Source organism: Onychomys torridus, chromosome X, assembly GCF_903995425.1.
Source record: "Onychomys torridus chromosome X, mOncTor1.1, whole genome shotgun sequence".
Classification (NCBI taxonomy): domain Eukaryota; kingdom Metazoa; phylum Chordata; class Mammalia; order Rodentia; family Cricetidae; genus Onychomys; species Onychomys torridus.
Genome location: NC_050466.1, coordinates 130,739,166 through 130,758,739, shown reverse-complemented (window position 1 = coordinate 130,758,739; position 19,574 = coordinate 130,739,166). Strand labels below are relative to the sequence as shown.

The 19,574-nt window shown below is 42.4% G+C and overlaps 1 protein-coding gene across 2 annotated transcripts in view; it reads right to left on the bottom strand.

The window, feature by feature from the left end:
• Positions 1-4,485: 4,485 nt before the first annotated feature.
• Fam120c (family with sequence similarity 120C) overlaps positions 4,486-19,574 on the bottom strand; it is a 125,339-nt gene continuing 110,250 nt past the window's right edge. The window contains exons 13-16 of one of the 2 annotated variants that reach the window (XM_036174006.1): positions 18,849-19,050; positions 13,922-14,060; positions 13,481-13,538; positions 4,486-9,119 (exon numbers count right to left, since the gene is read on the bottom strand). In XM_036174006.1, the coding sequence (XP_036029899.1) occupies positions 8,868-9,119; positions 13,481-13,538; positions 13,922-14,060; positions 18,849-19,050 (651 nt within the window). In that variant the 3' untranslated portion in view covers positions 4,486-8,867. The remainder of the gene's footprint in view (positions 9,120-13,480; positions 13,539-13,921; positions 14,061-18,848; positions 19,051-19,574) is intronic. The other variant, XM_036174009.1, reaches the window with a different exon arrangement.

Below are 19,574 nucleotides of genomic sequence, written 5' to 3'. Positions count from 1 at the left end.
GCCCCTAACCAGCGTCCAGGCCAAGCCCTTGGCTTGTGTGTGCTCTGTCGTCTTTCCTTGGTCGGGCAGAGCATGGTTTTCTGGCTGCTGTTTCTGTCACCAGGCAGGCACTGGCCCACTCTGCTGCACAGGCCCCCGGTGAACTCTTGAGAGGTTTTCTCTGTCGCCAGTCCACTCTGCACTCTGCAGCATAGGTGGCGGCCGTGTGAGCTGCGTCCTTTCCTTTGGAATCTTATTCTTTCTCCAGCATTCCTGTTTCACATGGCTTAATTTTTTTTTTTTTTTTTTTTTTTTTGGTTTGTGAGGATAGCCCTGGCTATCCTGGAATTTGTTCTGTAGACCAGGCTGGCCTAGAACTCAGAGATCCACCTGCCTTTGCCTCCCAAATGCTGGGACTAAAGGTGGGCACCACTGTGGTCTGGCTCATATGGGTTAATTTATTAGCAAAAACAATTATGGGGGGGAATGCTAGTGACTTTTTTTTTCACTTTGTAAGAAGACTCTGTTAACATGCATTCGATTTTTATGTGGTCAATAAACTTTCCTCATTAAAAAAAAAAAAAAGTTAGATTTCCAAACCCGCTTTTCTTACTTGTTAGCTGTTCCTGAGGTAGGGTATAATTGGATGTTTTTGCTCATGTACAGTGGGGATGAATTTACTTTGCAGAGTTGTTTGAGGATTAGAGATAATTTTCCAGGGCCCAACCCTATGCTCAGTACAGGTCTTCAATAAACAGCAACTTGTAAAAGCCAACTCTCTAAGATTTCTTACTGTGGCATTCTGAGACTCCCCTCCCGAAGATGAAGGGCTAGGAGAAGACGGCTGCAGCTACTAGAAAATAGAGGATGCTGTAAATAATGACTCTCATTTCAAGTGTTTACAAGCTTTGGCAGGTCTCTAACCCTCCTCTTTTGGTTCAGCTGTATCTTTTAAAAAGTAATTTTTAAAAAAATTTTATTTGCTGGCCAGGCAGTGGTGGCGCACGCCTGTAATCCCAGCACCCGGGAGGCAGAGGCAGATGGATCTCTGTGAGTTCAAGGCCAGCCTGGGCTACAGAGTGTGTTCCAGGAAAGGCTCCAAAACTACAGAGAGACCCTGTCTCAAAAAACAAAACAAAACAAAACAAAATTTGCATTAGTGCTTTGCCTGCATGTATGTCTGTATGAGGGTGTCAGATCTTGGAGTTACAGACAGTTGTGAGCCACCATGTGGGTGCTGGGAATTGAACCCCGGTCTTCTGGAAGAGCAGCCTGTGCTCTTAACCACTGAGCCATCTCCCAGGCCCTGGCTGTCTTTTTTTATAATGTTTACATACACGGCACAGAGTGCTTAGGGCAGCTAAGCCAGTGTCATCCAGCATAAGTAGTAAGAATGCCCTGGAGTCTTGGCTTCAGATTCTGTTCCAAGACCTCTCTATTGCTCATAGGTTACGTAGTGCTTTTTGTCCTCTCCAAAGCCCAATTTTACAAAAAGATTTATTTTTTATGTCTATGGGTATTTTGTCTGCATGTATACCCATTGCCCATGGAGGTCAGAAGGTATCGGATCCCTGGAACTGTAGTTATGGATGATTGTGAGCCATGTCATATGGGTGCTGGGAACCAAACCTGGGTCCTCTGCAAGAGCAGTAAATGCTCTTAACTGCTGACACATTGATCCAGCTCCCCAAATCCCATTTTTTTAAAAAAATTCATTTTAATTATGTGTGTATCTAGGTATGTGCAAGTGAGTGCAGTGTCCTGCAGAGGCTGGAAGAGTATAGAATCCACTAGAGCTGGAGTTACAGGCAGTTCTGAGCCACCCTCCTGGGTGCTAGGAACCAAACTCAGGTCCTCTGAAAGAGCAGCAAGTGCTCTTAACTTATCAGTCACCTCTCACTAGCCTCAAAAACCAATTTAGTTAAAATTTATTTTTTTAAATTGTTTTTGGAGCAGAGGACCAAACCCAGGGCCTTGTGCTTGCTAGGCAAGCTCTCTACCACTGAGCTAAATCCCCAACCCCAGAATAACCTTTTCTTTTTAAAAAAGATTTATTTATTATGTATACAGTGTTCTGCCTGCACACCAGAAGAGGGCACCAGATCTCATTACAGACGGTTGCTGGGAATTGAACTCAGGACCTCTGGAAGAACAGCTGGTGCTCTTAACCTTTGAGCCATCTCTCCAGCCTAAAATTTTTTATATGTATGGGTGTTTTGCATGCATGTATATCTGTCCACCACATATGTACCTATGGTATTATGTTCCCCAAAAATATTGTGTGTTCCCCCAAATAAACTTATCTGGGGTCAGAGAACAGACAGCCACTAGATACAGAGCCATAAATGGTGGCTAGAAAATGGGTCAGAAGAAGCCATAGCAGAAGTTGGGAGGTGGTGGTAGTGCACGCCTTTAATCCCAGCACTTGGGAGGCAGAGCTAGTCAGATCTCTGAGTTCAAGGCCACTTTAGAAACAGCTAGGCAGGGTGACACAGCCTTTAATCCCAGAAATCCAGGCTTTAATCCAAGGGAGTGATAGCAGAAAGCAGAAAGGTATATAAGGCATGAAGACCAGAAACTGAGTTAGTTAAGCATTTGGCTGGTTTAGCCTTCAGGCTTTGGAGCAGCACAGTTCAGCTGAGAGCCATTGGGATGAGGACTCAGAAGCTTCCAGCCTGAGGAAACAGGATCACCTGAGGAACTAGCAAGGTGAGATAGCTGTGGTTTGTTCTGTGTCTCTGATCTTCCAGCATTCGCCCCAATAACTGGCCTCGGGTTTGATTTTATTAACAAGACTCTTTAAGATTCCTGCTACATGTACCTGGTGGTACCTGGGGAGGCCAGAAGAGGATATCAGATCCCCTGAAACTGGAATTACATATGATTGTGAGCCATCAACTAGATTCTGGGAATTGAACCTAAGTCCTCTGGAAGAGCAGCCAGTACTCTTAACCACTGAGCCACCTCTCCAGCCCCACAATTTTAAAACATACTTAAATGAATACTGTTTCTGGATGAACGTTTACACTCAAGCTTTGTCTTCTTTATTTTCTCTTCTTTTTGTCTTCTTGCCAGCATCCTTTTTTGCTTCAAAAGTCTACAATCTGCATTGTAACAAAGAATATGTCCAAAAGTGCTTTTGCACCAGTAAGAAATGAAGACAGCTGAGAGTCCCTCTCTGACCAGTCAAGCTGCACAGAAGACTGAGACCAGGCCAGCTGCCTGGAAGAAGCAGAAACCAGCCAGGCTGCCTGGAAGAGATTTAGACCAACTGCGTCACCCGGAAAGGACACCCTTCAACCTGTTGAGCTGCCTATAGGCTGTGCAGTGGGCTCCAGGTCCCCAGCTCTTGTGAGCTGTTGCCCCTGTTGGGGCCTTGGTGATATAGCTCTCTTTGAGGTATTTCTACTCCTGTAAGTAACCCCAATAAAACTCATGAAGTTCATTAAGTTGAACTTTGGTGCTATCCATACTTTGGTCTGCTGTGGACTCCCTATCTGTGAGTGTGTATTTCATCTCCCCAGGAAAAGTCTTGTGATACACCGGGTATTACCAACTTAATTAATGGGAAGTGAACTTTATTCTCACCACAGTGGAATAGGGAAGGAAGTAAAGGAGGCTAGAAAAGTAGTCAAGAGTCAGCCACATAATGGAGTCATGGAAGTCTCTGTACAGAGTGTTTGATGGATACATTCTCTTTTTTTTTTTTTTTGATTTTAGATTTATTCATTTTATTTTGTGTGTGTGTGTTTGCCTGCATGTACATCTGTGCACCAAATGCATGCTTGGTGGTGCCTTTGGAGGTCAGAAGGACTCAAATCCCCTGGTTTCAGAATTACAGATGGGTGTATGCTGGGAACCAAACCCAGGTCCTCTGCAAGAGCAGTAGGTGCTGTTAACAACTAAGCCACCTTTCCAGCCCCTGAATATATTATTCTGGAAGCTCATTAGCATGGTAGGGTAAAGCAATGGTCTTTACCTTTCTACTGCCATAGAATCCTTTATAAACTTTAAAAAGAGATATAGGCCCTTAAAAGCAGAAAAGGTACCTTTGCTTACAATTACCTGGTTAGGAGGAAGAATGAGCAGCAACAGTCAGGAGACGTATGCTGAAGGCTGGACTAAGTCACAGGACTGAGGACAGGAATGAGGAATTACATAGCTGTGTGTCACCAAGAGATTTGGTCACAAAATTAAGAAATAAGGGAGAGAGATGAATCTAGGTTAACATCCCATAGCCTAGTTTGGAGAGAAACAGACTTCAGAAGGAAGGATGGGTTTAGTTTGGAAAATGTTGAGTCAAAGGTGCTTTTGGGATATCAAAATAAAGAAGTCAGCCAGGAAGCCAAACATGCTCTTCATTTTTATGTTTAACACACAGGGTCTCTTGTTGCGATACTCTACAGACTCTTAAATCTGTGTAACATTTCTCAATTGAGACAAGAATATCCTCCATTTGCAGAAAGGGATTCAGAGATGGGCGAAGAAAGCAAACTTCACAGCAGATCATTTTACATTTTTTAAACTAAAAGAATAGACTTTTATTAAGCGCTGTAAGTTTCTTTCCATCAGCATTAACAGAACAACAGATCAAATTCCATCACAGAACTCCTGAGACATTCTCATCCCTTTCTGAGACATTTCCAATAAGTCCTGCAGTTTCCCCCAAGAAGCAGCCACTCAAACTTACATTAATAAACTATGGAGCTTTTGTGGTGAGGTGGGCCAAAAGGCAGGGAACTTGGAATCTGGGAGTGGCAAAGAGAAATACGTTATCCATCCACTAAACACACTGTCAAGAGCACAGGAAAAAACAACAACTAAAGAATTTACTTTTGTCAATAACATCATTTATCAGGGAGCACTAAAAAATCACTGACTCTTTGCAGTTAAAGTTGTTTTTGTTTTTGTTTTTTTTGTTTGTTTTTTGTTTTTTAATCTAGTACGTTAGTCTAAAAATAGAATAAAATAAAAGGTAGGAGGAAAGTCCCTTCTGGGAAGTAATTAAAATGAATTCATCAGATCTGGCAGGGGTATGAGAGATTAATAAAATCTGAAATATTTAACTTGCTTCATTTACATGAAAATTCACTAGCCATTATTTACTACCAACACAGACAAAAAAGTCATCTATAAAAGTACAGGGACAATGTCAAAAGCTGAAATGGGCACCCCAGCATGGGGGATGTTTAATTTTGCTTTTAACTTAGAAAAGATGATTTTTTTTTAAAAAAGTGACATTTTCTTAGAACATCAAAATATCCTCAGCCAATACTGAAGATAATCAGCACTAAAAGGGAACAGGTGCACTGAGCTATCTGTACCAGCAGACTACATCAATAAGAAAAGAGAACGTTACAAAAGAAGCAGCCGAAGTGATGGGAAGGAGGACAGGGGGACACACAATGGAAGAGTGAAAACTTACCCCCCGAAACCCCAAGAATATTTAGGAAATACACATCTGAAAGTGAAGAAGTATAATGATTAAACCTTTAGTAGAATTAGACTAACTACTTTAAACTGTGGTCTACTTGTACGGTCATTTCAAAGGGTGGGGCGGTTAGAGGCTGAAAGGGTGGCACTGTATACCCACAGGGGCCTTCTAAGGTTTCAAAGGACTGAATCATCAGACCCAAAGGGCTACTCTCATTCTTTCTATCCTACAGAAGCATTTTTGCATCTCCTCCCCCTAATACCTTGTATTTTTTTCCATGATAAAAATATTAGGGTAACTTGGCCAACAATGTCAGAAAATCCAGATGGAGGCAAAAATTAAGTGTCCCCCGCCAAAGAAAGTGCCATTTCTTGGGCTTCAATGACCTGAAGTCCTACCTACATACAATGAAAATGATGAAAATGAACAGAAGTCTGTCAGGACTGATCACTTCAAAAAGGTAGGAGGCACAGGCTGAGCCAAAGACACAAGGCAGAAGAACTGCAGGACTTTGGGGATCAGTGGCCATACAAAACCAGGTTTGGGGTGGCTTTTGTTGTGTCCCTACCAGGTAAAGCAGTCATTTTGGGGGGTTCCAATATGACTTTGTCCAGTAATAATCAGAAGTAGATCCTCAAATGGGTCCAGGAAAGGTCTGCAATTTGTCTTCCAATTAGAAAACGTTCATTTCTCAGCAATGAACCCTGGTTTTCCTGGCTTTTAAATCGTGTGTTTTGGAAGGTATACTGAAATCTAGGAACATAACCCTTTATAGTTCTTTCTTGTAACTTCCCAAACCTCAAACACTGAATCAAGATAAAATTCAATGTTGGAAGTAAGCCACTTGCTTCATCCTGGGCCTGGCTAGGGAGAAGCAGAGGTTGATGGAAGGGGGGAAAGCAAGTCTTTTGGCAAACTGGAATCATTTCTGTCAAAGCAGCGATTTTACCTCTCACGGTGAATGGCTACAAAATAAATCTTCATGTTGTGAGGAGGATGTGAGAGTTACAATACTGTCACCTGACTCTGTCAGATAGACTCACAATGCACACAAACAGCAACTGAAGATACTCTACCATTTAACTCCAAGTACTTCCTAGTCAACATTTGTCCATATATCTAACCGTTCACTCACTCAGTGATTCTGGTTGCTTTTAGAGCTCCAAAGGATTGATCCTTCTGTGACTTGGAAGGTGATTCTACATTTTCTATGAAGTCCTTCCCTTACTGGATATAAAAGTCCTAACCTTCAAGGTATTGTGAAAGGATGAGCAGGTCCAAGATCAGAAAGGGGACCAAATTAAGGGAGCTCATTTCAAAGAGGAAGTGTATACTTTTTCTTGATATATACAGCCAGGTACATAATCTTGCCACCTTTATTAGGTTTATTTAAGAAATGTCTGGGCAAGGGGCAAGGCATACCTGGACTTCTGTCCCTGAAAATTGTCAGTTTTCTTAAACTGGGCTAGACTCAGGTCTAAAACACGGAGACATTTTATTTTCTTCAGACAGAATGGGCAGGTAGCAAACATAGCCTTCTGGTTGTCTGGAAAAAAATCACCAAGGATCTGTTGTAGGTTAAGATGCATGGTTGTTTTTTTCCCCAAAAGAGAGAACCCTGCTAGGAGTCTAGTCAGTTATATTCTTGTAGAAATGATATTTCTTGGGCAAGAATATCAAAGTCCAAAAAGGAGATGTGTGTGGCTAGAAGCCTCAATTCCTGAATGAAGATACACTACTAGTTTGTTACAAGCCATGTTTCCAGCCCTTGTATTTTGGCTGCCCAAAATGAGGGAAACTGGAAATCAAGGTTCTCTTAAGATTATCTCCAGCAAGGAGGAAGAGCCTTTTTATCCTGGGTAGATCTTGGCCTCACAGGGACTGAGAATCTCTTATGGAATCCCTCTCAAATCCCAGGCCAAGTTCTCTGACATCTTCCTTGCAAAGCAAATGAAAAGATCCTGTAGTCAAAATGTCAATGAGTAAATGAAACAATCTAAGCATGTAAAATCAAATTGTCCAATTTCCTCACATCTCCCCACCCCATCATTCCAGTGCTAGTTTTCCCTCCTTAAATTCATGTCAATCCATTCTTGCCTGAAGCCAATTTGATCCTGGAGTTCCACAAGAAATTTCTTCCAAATTGGCTGAAAGCCCTTTCAAATGGTAATCACTTCCTATTCCTTTTCCATTTCCAAACCTCCATACAAAATGGGCAACTCTTCCCAATCCCATTTCAACCTCCTGTTCTCACCATATGGGATGTGAGGGCTCTGTTCAAAGTGAAGTATTTGTTGTTCTGAACAGGCAATCTCTGGAAAGTACTTTGTGTCTGATTTAGAGTAGCCCATCTTCTCATAATTGTGATAGGCTGTGACTTAGCAAGGATTTCAGATTTAAAGTATGGTCTTTGAAACCCACCATTCCATAGCAGTGGAAGCATTTCTGGGAAATTCAGTAAATCTTCTGGAACTTTAACATGTATGTATGTGTATATATATCTGTATACACACATTTATATATATAAAATATGTATAGATAAATAGATCTGTCTCTTATATAAAGGGTATGTGTATGCATATAGATACACACGTTCATATATACACCCACACACACACCTATACACATGTACACACACATAGAGTCTTTTGAGTCCCTTTGTACTCAGTTTCTAACATTGATTCCCACCCTTTTAGAGTGTGGGCAGCAGATAGTGGGTGAACTGCACCATAGCTTCTATTTTATAAACAATGCACTGGTTGGGAGGCAGGAAAAATCTGCCCAGTACTTTTCTGACTCACTTGAATCTCCCAGTACAAAGGCCATTGTAGTTTTTTTTTAAGTATATAAAATAAAAAAAATTAAATAAAATAACCCAAACCAACACTGTCTACTTCCCTGAAAACATCTACCTCTCTGATTGTCAGGCCAGAGCTAGAGGTGGTACACAAGATCCTGGGGTAGGCGAGTTAGGGAAAGAGAAAGGAGGATACTGGCTAGGTACCGAGCTTCCATCACCTTCAAGACAAAAGCTCAGGAAGCCATGGGCAGCTTACCTTCAGCCCCTTACTGATTATTTGAGTTTATAAATGACTATCACATTATACTCAGAAAACCAAAGCCAGAACGTTCCCATAGGACTTCCGGGATGACATCTGCTTTCTGCTAGTCACTGTCTCACTGGACTTCCAGGAGACGGAAGGAAAATATCGGTGCTATGGATTGAGAGTCTGAGTTTAGTCTGGTTGCTATTCATCTTTAACCAGAAGTCTCCCAGGCTCTAAGTCTAGAGCTAGAGAAGACAGGGAAGAAAAGATGGATATAGTGACGATGCATTCCCTTCAAATCCTGGCTAAAACTAGCGGAAACATTTCTATCCTCCTCTAACTTGGGCCTAGAATCAGAAAAGTATAGTTTTCTCCTCTCCCTGACAAGTGAAGCTGGCTTCAGTTTGTCATTCCTCCTTCTGCTGGGCCACAGTTTCTAGCTCTTGCTCTTGCACAGGGTTCTTCTCTCCATTCTTCACGGGGAGGCAGTGGTCATCATTATTACACACGGTACTGTCTTTGGATAAGGCGCATTGTGATGGAGCTGGAAGATGATCACTCTTCTCTTCCGTAACCAGTGTGCTGTTGTTTCCATTCACCTGGGAGCGGGCCCGACCTGGATGAAGCTCCACGGACTTAGAAATTCCATCTGCAGAGCCCTGTCAAAAATAAGAGGTACTTGGTGGAAATGGTAATCCCAAACCGCCTGGGCTTCCCTAAGCATGTTCATAAGTTAGCCTGAGAAATTCTTCAGGAATAGCAGGAAGCCTAAAGGTTATCCATTCTGAGACCATCCTAAAACTATCAACAGTAGTGATGATACAATGATGCCACAAGTACCACTCACATAGCTTTAAAGCGTATTTTTCTAATACTTAGAGTGACTGAAATAGTATATACTATCATGCTCCATTTACTGATGAGGAAGCGGAGGCACAGGGAAGTTAAAATAACTTGCTTAAGATAGACAGTAGTGCAGCAGCCAGGAATCTGTTTTAGGTGGGTCAGCCCCTACATGCTCAACTGTCAGACAACACTGACTAAATACTGATAATCAGAAGAGCAAATTACAAGTAAAGAGAAAAAAAAAAACCAATGGGGGAGAAATCAGAAGATCTACTGCAATATCTCACAGTTTTAAAACTGATCCTCTTTGCTGTTGGAAATGACATGAACTGCGTGAGTCTGCAGCCAATGCTGACTTGCCATGACTGTTCCTAGAAACAGTGATGTTACTAGGAAAAGTGACAGCTTCTGCTTACTATGTGGTTAGGCAGCTCATATATTCTGTGGTTCGTTTTATGGATAAGACAACAGAAGCTCAAACAAAGCAAAATGATATACTCAAGGTTCCTTGCACGTCTAGACCATTTTACTCTTATAATGAGATACTTTATACTGAGATATAATAGATGCTCATAACTGTTGCATTTTGGTCAGTTATAAATAACAACTAATTTTTACTAATTGCTTTCTATATTCCAGGGTCTATGCTAAATTCTTTACAGATATCATCTTATTTAATCCTGATAATCCTGTAATTTTCTCATGTTACAAATCAGGGAACTATGGAACAAGTTGTCCAAGATTACAGAATTGAAAGGACAGAACTAGATACAAAATTAAATCACTTTGCTCCACAGACTGTACAACACAGAGTTTGATCACAGACCCTATAGACCTTTTCCTTCCCCCTGAAAATCAGCTCACAGCCCCCACGACTCTCCTTTGGAATACAGTTGAGAAAGCACGCTGAACTGTGGCCTTGAGGCTCCTCTCCTGGCACCTGGAACCTAAGTTTATGATCCTATCTGTAAGGCCATGCCAGGTCAGGGCACTTGGTATGAATGACGCTTGAAAACACTCCAAGACTCGGAAACCCCTTTTGCTCTCCCGTTTTGAAGGGACACCTCCCATTCACCAGTCTCTCTCTGTCCCTTTTTCAAGGCCCTAGCATGGCTGCCATTGGCCAGAATGGAAGGTCTTCTAATAAAGCTCATTTTTGGACCTGAAGTCCCATTCTCCCTTCCAGGGCCCCACTGTCTAATGAAGCTCCTTTGAACAGTAACCTCATGTCAGCTCCTTTCCATGAACCTGCCATTTCTCTTTTTAAGTTACACCACACAGGGGCTACTAGGAAGTGTTGCCTAAGAATCTGAAAATACAGTGAAATTAGTAAAAATCTACCCAATGGGTGGAACTTGTCATCTGATGGATTCAACCAAGAAATAATATATTATAAATAAGTGACTTAAGGATTTAAAAACATATAACACCAAGCCCTAGGAATTAACTTAGAAAGATAGAGCTATCATATATGAGCATTATATAAGCTGGAACAATTAGTTACTGGAAGAATCATGAACAGAACAGCCATGCAATATTACTTTAACTATGTAAGGACATGTTGCCCTTGTTTCCCCTTACCTGCTGCCTAAGGTACCTGAGTGGTCTAATAAAATGCTAACCAGGCAATAGGTAGGCAGGAGAGGGACAGGCAGGATGAGTGGGCAGAGAGAATGAGCAGAAGGGGAAATTTAGGCTCAGGAGGTGAGAGAACAAGGAAATGCCTGGGGCCGGCCAGCCAGGCAGGCAGCCACCAGGCAGGCAGACACAGGAAGCAGGGAAGTAGGACATATAGAAGGAAAGAAAGGTTAAAAAGCCCCAAGGCAAAACACAGACGAAGAGAAACAGGTTCAATGAAATTATAAGAGCTAGCTAGAAACGAGCATGAGCTGAGGCGGAGCATTCCTAACTAATAAGCCTCCATGTCATGACTTGGGGCTGGTGGTCTGAGAAAGCCTGCTACACAAAGGAAAATCAGCAAGGCTGTCGAGAGAGCCAACAGCAGCTGTGTCCAAAGAAGGTGAGTTACGTAATAATAAAGTGAACGTAAGCATCTCTATGGCCATCTTACCTCTAGAGAAGACAGGAGTGGCCGAAGTACTCTGAGCTAGAAGAGCCCTTACCACCCTCGTCTTCTCACTCTCATGAAATAGAACAGTGTGGACTTCATATGTTCCTACGACAATTCAATGAGCTACTCCATGTAAAGCACTTAGAGTCCGGCATGCTCTAAAACTCAATATATGGGCTACACGGCAAGAGCCCATTTCAAACCCCCAGCCTCTCCCCCCAACCAAAGGAGAACTAAATAAATAATAACTAACTTCACTGCTTCTGTTTCACGTCCCCAAGCACACTACTGATACCATGACTTGCCCTTAGAGAAAGCATGTTCTGATAACATTGGTTCGGAGCACGTGTACTTGAGTCAGCAAACCCTGGCTTGGTTCTGATTCTGGCTCTAGCAATCAGAATTGCTCTGTTGCACTGGAATCCATATAGTATAGGACTTTGGAATCAGCTGGCTCAGGATGGAATGCCAATTCTGAAAACTGACTTGACTGATACATTGGGGTGAGATACTATCATTCCTCTAAGCCTCGCGTTCTTCCAATACAAGATACTCATGTGGTTTCAGTGACTTCATGTGGGAAACATGAGTGGCAAAGAATACATGTGCAATGTGTCATCTTAAGTATTTCTTCTTATCATAAATCAGTACTTGGTTCTCATTCATTTGCCGCTTACTCTGGATAGATCCACATGGCTATTCCTGTGATCTTGTTAGTATGAGTCAATCACATAGAGAATATTCTTTACATACTAAAAATAGAAGGTTTTTCACACTGCATGCTACTACTTTATGGGTGTCTTCTGAGGTGACTACTTCTCCTTCCTATATTTTTGGTTGTGAGCCTAGCCTTTAACGGCTGAGCCATCTCTCCAGCCCCTACTTTTCCTTCTACATGCAACATTTTCTATCTTATTGACCAGTTTCTGGACAAACTGAGAAACTTCAAAAACATTCCCAAAGTTACTGTTCTGTGGTTTTGGAATGCATTATAGAATGCTTTGTGTGTAGGGGAGGGGTTAGTATTTTAGTTCCATTTTTAGTTTAAAAGAATACCAAACCAAACATTAAATAGTTGCTTTGTTTATTTATAGTATTTATTGCAAGACAGGGTCTCATTATGTAGCTCTGGCTGTCCTGGAGCTCACTCTGTAGACTATGCTGGCCTTGAACTTACAGAGATCCACCTGCCTCTGCCTCCCAAATTCTCGGATTAAAGGCGTGTGCCATTATGCCTAGCTAATAGTTGGATTTATTATTGATACAGTGAAGGATGATGGTATACAGGAGAACAGATTTTGGATTAATATCTGATGACATCTTAAGCATGGTGGCACAAGCCTTTAATCCCAGCAGTTGGGAGGCAGATGCAGGTGGATCTCTGTGAGGCCAGCCTGGGCTACACAGAGAGTTCTAGGTCAGCTAGGGTTACATAGCGAGACTGTTTCAAAGAAAGAAAGACAGGAGAGGAGAGGAGAGAAGTGGAAAGGGGCAAAGAAAGACAACTGATATCTATCTATCTCTGGCCTCCACACACATATGTACTATGCATTCATACCTGGCACACATGTGCACATACACACACAAGTAAAAGCTGGTGATGTATCTCAGTGATAGAGTATTTGCCTAGCATGTGCAAGGCCCTGGGTTTAATCTCTAGGAACAGACACACAGACACACACACTCACACAGTAGAATAGTAATGGTTCCATCTCCCATAAGGCAAAAGTCCAATTTTCTGCTGGGCCCTCAGAGCTCAGACAGGCTGCAGACACACTAGTTGTTAGTGTTACTCTGGCCTCTTCTGGCTGTATGCAGCACATACTATACTAGGCATAGATCTTCGGGACATTGTACCTGGTTTCGATTGTGTGGCCTTTCATTCAGAAAAAAGGGAAGAGCCTCAGCAGCCCCGTGGGAACAATTTAGGGTGACAAACGCTTACTGGGAAGTAGGCACTGAAATCAAATGGCTGTAAAAGACATGAGACCTGCCCCCCTCACAGACGGCTCAGTTTTCCATGCCTCTCACAAATTCTTGTCATTTAACCGGAAGGGGCAAATGGTGTCAAACCAGCTTGTCACTCTCAAAAGAGATACTTACTTGTTTATTTCCTTTTTTGTGACCTTTGGATCCTCTACCAGCCTGTTCTTTTCCATGCCTTTAGCAAGAGGGAGAAAAGTGACCATGAGAACATGTAAAGCCCAAACCTCATCTTCACTTGGTTAACTACTCATGTCGAGGAAGAAGTCTAGCCTGGGAAACTGAGATGACCCTCTTCAGTACCGCAGACCTCCACTCCTGTCACGTCTATGCTGCGCTGAATTACTGTGTGCCCCTTGTCTTCTAGCACAAAACTTATTTTTATGTTTTTAACAAAAGCAGGGCATTTGTTACACAGTTGATGAACTGGCATTACAGCTTATTTCAAGTACGGAAAGTTGATTCATACCTCTTACCTTAACAGAAGGATTCAATAGCTGAGCATTTTCCTAAATGTACCAGGATTGCCCCTAGCTCACAGCAACCCATTCAAGTACATACCCCTTTCCTGGCCCACCGACAGAAACCACTTGCATGCCAAAGGATCCTCGACTTCTAGAAGATCTGCTGCCAGCCCACTGGCCCACCACCATGCCAGCAATTTCCAGTTTTCCTCCTTGGGGTGGGATTGGATGGAGACCTGGGAATTGAAGAAGAACAGTGGTGAACGGCAAGTACAAGAGAGAGCAGGAGCTGGAAGAAGAGTACCATACAATCTACCTCTTCTTCGCGGATAAGACTTGATAACAAGGGAAGCAAGTACAGAGGAGGGACTGAAGGCCTCGGTAGCCACTTTAATAACTCGTGTCTAAGTCACCCTTTTTTTCAACTGGGGAGCCTGCCACATAATAGGAATTGGTTTAGAAAAATGCTTTCGCTGGCCCTAGATATATTTTTCCATTTTTAAAAAAAATCCAGAATTTCCATATATGCATATGTGTTTTGTCCAATCCTTTCACCCCATTCCTTCCCACTGTAAGTCATCCTTATCCTTCTCATCACCTTTCTTTTTCAACTTCTCCTTCTTAAAAGACAAACCACTGCCTCCACTTAGTGCTGCGCGCATGTGCATGGGTGTACGGCCATCTACTGGAGCATGGTAGCCTCGGGGGGGCCACACCCCTGAAGAACACTGACTCTTGCTCCTCCAGTAGCTATTGGAGCTGGATGGACCTCACGGCCCCTTCCCCAGTCCATGCTGGCATTTTTTGCCTAGCTTGATTCTGTGAAGGTCTTGTGCAAGCAATCATAGCCACTGTGAGTTCATGTGTGCAATAGCTCTGTCACGTCCAGAAAACAGTATTTCACAGCAGTCACTCTCTACCTCTGGCTCTCACAGTCTTTCTGTTCCCTCTTCTGCAATGACTCCTAAGACTTGGGGGAGGAAAGCACGATATAAATGGCCCAGTTAGGGCTGAGAACTGGGCATTGTCTTCTTCTTTCACACTGACTAGTTGTGGGTCTCTGTATTAGTTTCTATCTACTGCAAGTAGAAGCTTCTCTGATGAGGGTTGACAAACGCACTAACCTATAGCTGTAAAGATAAGTGCTTAGGGAGCAGCTTAACAGATGTCCATTTGGAAGAATAATAGGAGTAAGTGAATCCAATCAGAAAGTAGTTGGTTACTCCTACAATATTCATGCCACCACTGTATTAGTGGACACATCCTGCCAAGCCAGTCACTAGTTGAGCTTACAGAGTTCATAGCTGGCTAAGACTGCTGATTACCCTCCTCCCCCAGCAGTCTGCATAGCACCTTCCAGCACTATGAAGGGAGTTAGCAGAGATGAAGCTTTCAAGTTGGTACTGGTTTAATTTCTCCATGTGCTATGAGTCAAGTATGTGCTATGTTGAGCAAAAGGGTCTGGGTAACCAAAATCAACAGCAATACTTTGCATTGTTTTGGGACCCCAGGGGACCCCACTGACCAACAACATGTAAAGAAGTGACCCAAGGTTGGGGATTTAGCTCAGTGGTAGAGTGCTTGCCTAGCAAGCACAAGGCCCTGGGTTCGATCCTCAGCTCAAAAAAGAAAAAATAAAAATAAGTGACCCAAATCTGGCAATGCACTTTTTGTTGGCTAGCCTGTGTTGGATAGTAGTTGTATGAGAGAGGAATTACTCCCCAATTATAGGGAAACTCCACTTAAACTCTTTTCTATACATGTCCATGTTTTTAGGAAACTTCTACAGTAGTAGGTTTCCTTAAGGCTTTGTCAAAGGCCTTAGTGTTAGTTATCCTTCTCCATACCTTCTCTTCTCCTCTGCTCTCAAATGAATTCTAAAAATGTACTTATTGGGGTTGGGGATTTAGCTCAGTGGTAGAGCGCTTGCCTAGCAAGTGCAAGGCTCTGGATTCGATCCTCAGCTCAAAAAAAATGTACTTATTGGAAAATTCTAGGTCAAACCCACTTTCCATACAAATGTGCCTCATTATACAATAAAGGATTAGCCAGATGAGTAAACTATATGAAAAAATAAATATATAATTTAAAAAAGCTAAGACTTGATGATGATCATGGTGCATAGCCCTAATCCCAGCACTCAAGAGACAGGAGCAGGAAGATTTGCAACAAGTTACTGCTGGTCTGGTTAGAAGAGTGTGGCAGTTTGAATATGAAAACAGGTTCCTATGTTTCAACAGTCAGTCCCCAAATGGCAGTGCTTTATGGGAGGTGGTGGGGCCTTTAGGAGGGTGACCTTAGCTGCGGGATGTGTGCTACTGGGGGCGGGTAGGCTTTGAGGGTTGTAACTGGCCCCATTTTTGGCCTGAGTTCTCTGCTTCCAGACTCACAAAGATTAACAAACATAAAGAAAACAGGGCTGGAGAGATGGCTCAGAGGTTAAGAGCACTGGCTGTTCTTCCAGAGGTCCTGAGTTCAATTCCCAGCACCCACATGGTGGCTCACAACCATCTGTAATGAGATCTGGTGCCCTCTTCTGGTGTGCAGACATACATGCAGGCAGAACACTGTATACATAATAAATAAATCTTAAAACAAAAACAAAAAAAGAAAACAAACCACTGATAAGCTCCAGCCCATATGCCTACCTTGCCATGACATACAGTATTTCTTTAAAACATGAGTTAAATTCTCTCTGTCCTGTTAGGTTTTTGGTCACAACCACAAGGATAACAACAAAAATGAACCATAACAGTTATAAAAACCAGGAACAATTCAAGACAAGATGACATGATTACCTCCTGAAGACAGGAGATTGCAATTGTGTGTGAGTTCACGAGCACAGTTGAATTTCATAAGGTAGCAAGAAAGTTCTAGCTGGGCATGGTGACACATGCCGGTAATCCCAGCCAGCACTTAGAAGTTAAAGACAACAGGCCACCTACTCTACATGACACTCTGTGTCCAAAAAAAAAAAAAAATCAATACAAATAACAATGAATTGGGATTTCTGTAAGGTCTTTCAGCACACGGAAAGGCTCCAGAACCGTTTCTACACGTAGCTCCTTGTTTTAGTGTCCTTTCTATCACTGTGACAAAATACCCTGACAAAAACAACTGTAGGAGAAAGAGTACATTTTGGCTCACAGTTCCATCATAGCAGAGAAAACCAAGTGGCAAGAACGTAAAGCAGCTAGTCACCCCGCATCCACAGTCAAGAGCACAGGGAATGTATGCATGCATGCTTAGTTAGCACTTGGGGACTTTACTCTTATGCAGTAAAGATAGGTTTTCTCTATGTAGCTCTAGCTATCCTGGAATTCACTCTGTAGACTAGGCTGGCCTTGAACTCAGAGATCCACCTGACTCTGCCTCCCAAGTGATCTGATTAAAGGTGTGCGTCACCAACATCCAGTGCACTTGGTGATTTTTATTGTGTCCTTTCAGAAAGGCAGGAAGCACAGGCAGAAGGCTTTTGTGAGCCATCAATAGTTTAGGCAATGGTAAGAATTTCCAAAGAGCTTGGCTGTAATTGAGGCATCTTCTGAGAAACACACAATACAGCACACACACACACACACACACACACACACACACACACACACAATCAGAGATCAGTTAAGTCAGCTTAAAGGGATGGAATGGTTGGTTCCTTAGTCTGTAAGATTTGACTACATAGGGGCCTTGTAGGTGGAGTTTTCCTGTCCTGGGAGCTGCTTCCAAATTACCACATGAGACTTATATTAATTGTAAATGCTCAGCCAATAGCTCAGGCTTATTACTAACTAGCTCTTATATTTTAAGTTAACCCATATTCCTTATTTACACTTTGCCATGTGGCAGTAACTTTATTAGCATGGCACATTCATCCTCTGCTCCCTCTGCATCTAGCTGGTGACTCCTGACTCTGTTCTTCCTCTTCCCATCATTCTCAGTTTGGCTTTCCCACCTAACTTTCTGCCCAGCTACCCGCCTGTCAGCTTTTTATTAACCAATGAGAGTAATACATATTCATAGTGTAGAAAAGGATTGTTCCATAGCAGGGAGCAGGGCCTGACTTCCATACTGCTCATGTAAGCCTACCCTTGAGCTAAATATAACTGCTGAGTTTTGTGACCCTAAAAGACTAAGTTCAACTTCCAGCTTTATTGTTTTTAAATGGAGGTACAACACACAATACACAGGTTCAACAGCAAGGATACACTCACCTGATGATAGATATTTGCTATTTCATGTTAAAATATCCCTATTGAAAAACCCTGGTTCAGAACTGGGGATGCATGTAGCTCAGAGGTAGAATGCCTGCCAAGAATATTTAAAATCCTGGGTTTGATCCCAACTACCACACATACAAAATCATGTTTCACCAGAAGCAGGTTATTTAATAAATCAAGATTTTAGCTGCCTGAATCATGCTTGTGTATTCCTTATTAGGCAGAAGCTTGGGAGTCACCATAATTTATATATACATGTGTGTGCTTGTTTTCTCTACTAAGATGTAATTCTTTGGGGTGTGTGGATGATAAAATTTCTTTCCATGCTTTTGGAGCTGAAGGTAGGCAGTGTATCAGGTCTACCCCTAGAGTGAATACAGCTACATCAAGCTACTATCATCTTCCAGTACTGGGATGTACTTTCAATGCTTTCCCACAAACACCTTCCTGCAACTGCTCATAAGGAATGGATGAACTAACAGCAACCACAAAGATCCAGTTCATATGAATTATAACTATCAAAATAATGAAATGACAAGTGACTCTTGGTTTTGCATCAGTCTAGACCACATGAGTTTGGATGATGAGAATTAATCACTGAGAACTGACCACCTCTATTGAGAATGGTCTTGGATTTCAATGGACTTTCTTCCCCGAGATACATTGATAGTTACATTTGAAACTATTATACCACAGCATGGAATTCAAACAAAGCAAAATAGACATTAGACTGTTGAGTCAGTAACTGGCAGTGAACTGGATGGTTTATAATGATATAAATTAGATGACACCTCATTCTTAAGTACTGACCTGCAAATCCCCGACTCCTTGCTTGAGGGGGAGGTGGGAATGAGCCCATGGCTCTGGAATAAAGAGAAACAGGATAGAGAGAGGGCACCATGGGAGGCACAAACGTAGGTGATGGAAGTAGAGCAGAAGGTGGTGGATGATTCATGTTGACGCCTTCAAGGATACTCTGCCTCATCTTCTCCACTTTGCTTGCCAGGTCAGCCTTCAAATGAGGAAGAGAATTGGTATTGTTCTGACCTTGCCCCATGTTTCACGCATAGTATTGAACACTCTAGGCACATTCTCACAATTCTACTTCCATTATGGGAATTGAGCCCAGAGTGAAATGCTTCTAGACTCCAGCTCCAGGAAACCCAGTCAAATGGGTGGTGGTGCATCCAAGCACCCACTCACTCTTCACAAGATACCTACAGTACCAGAAGATTAGTTCTGAGCAGCAACTTGTGAGGAACATTATCTATGGGGAGGACAACAAATAGAACAATAAGGAATCAGGAAATGGTTGTCTGCAGGGCCAACAACTGGCTAGGTTATTCTTTTAAGGGGGAGGTAACAAAATCGGGTAACAGAGAAAAGAAAAAACAGACCTCTCCCATACTCAGCACTGGAGACCCTTAGCTCTGATGAGGGTATGGTTGTGCAATATTAGTTTAAGATGTGTTATATTCATTTATGCTGTGGAATATTTGTTTAATGTTACAATGATGTGTTGTATTTGTTTAACTC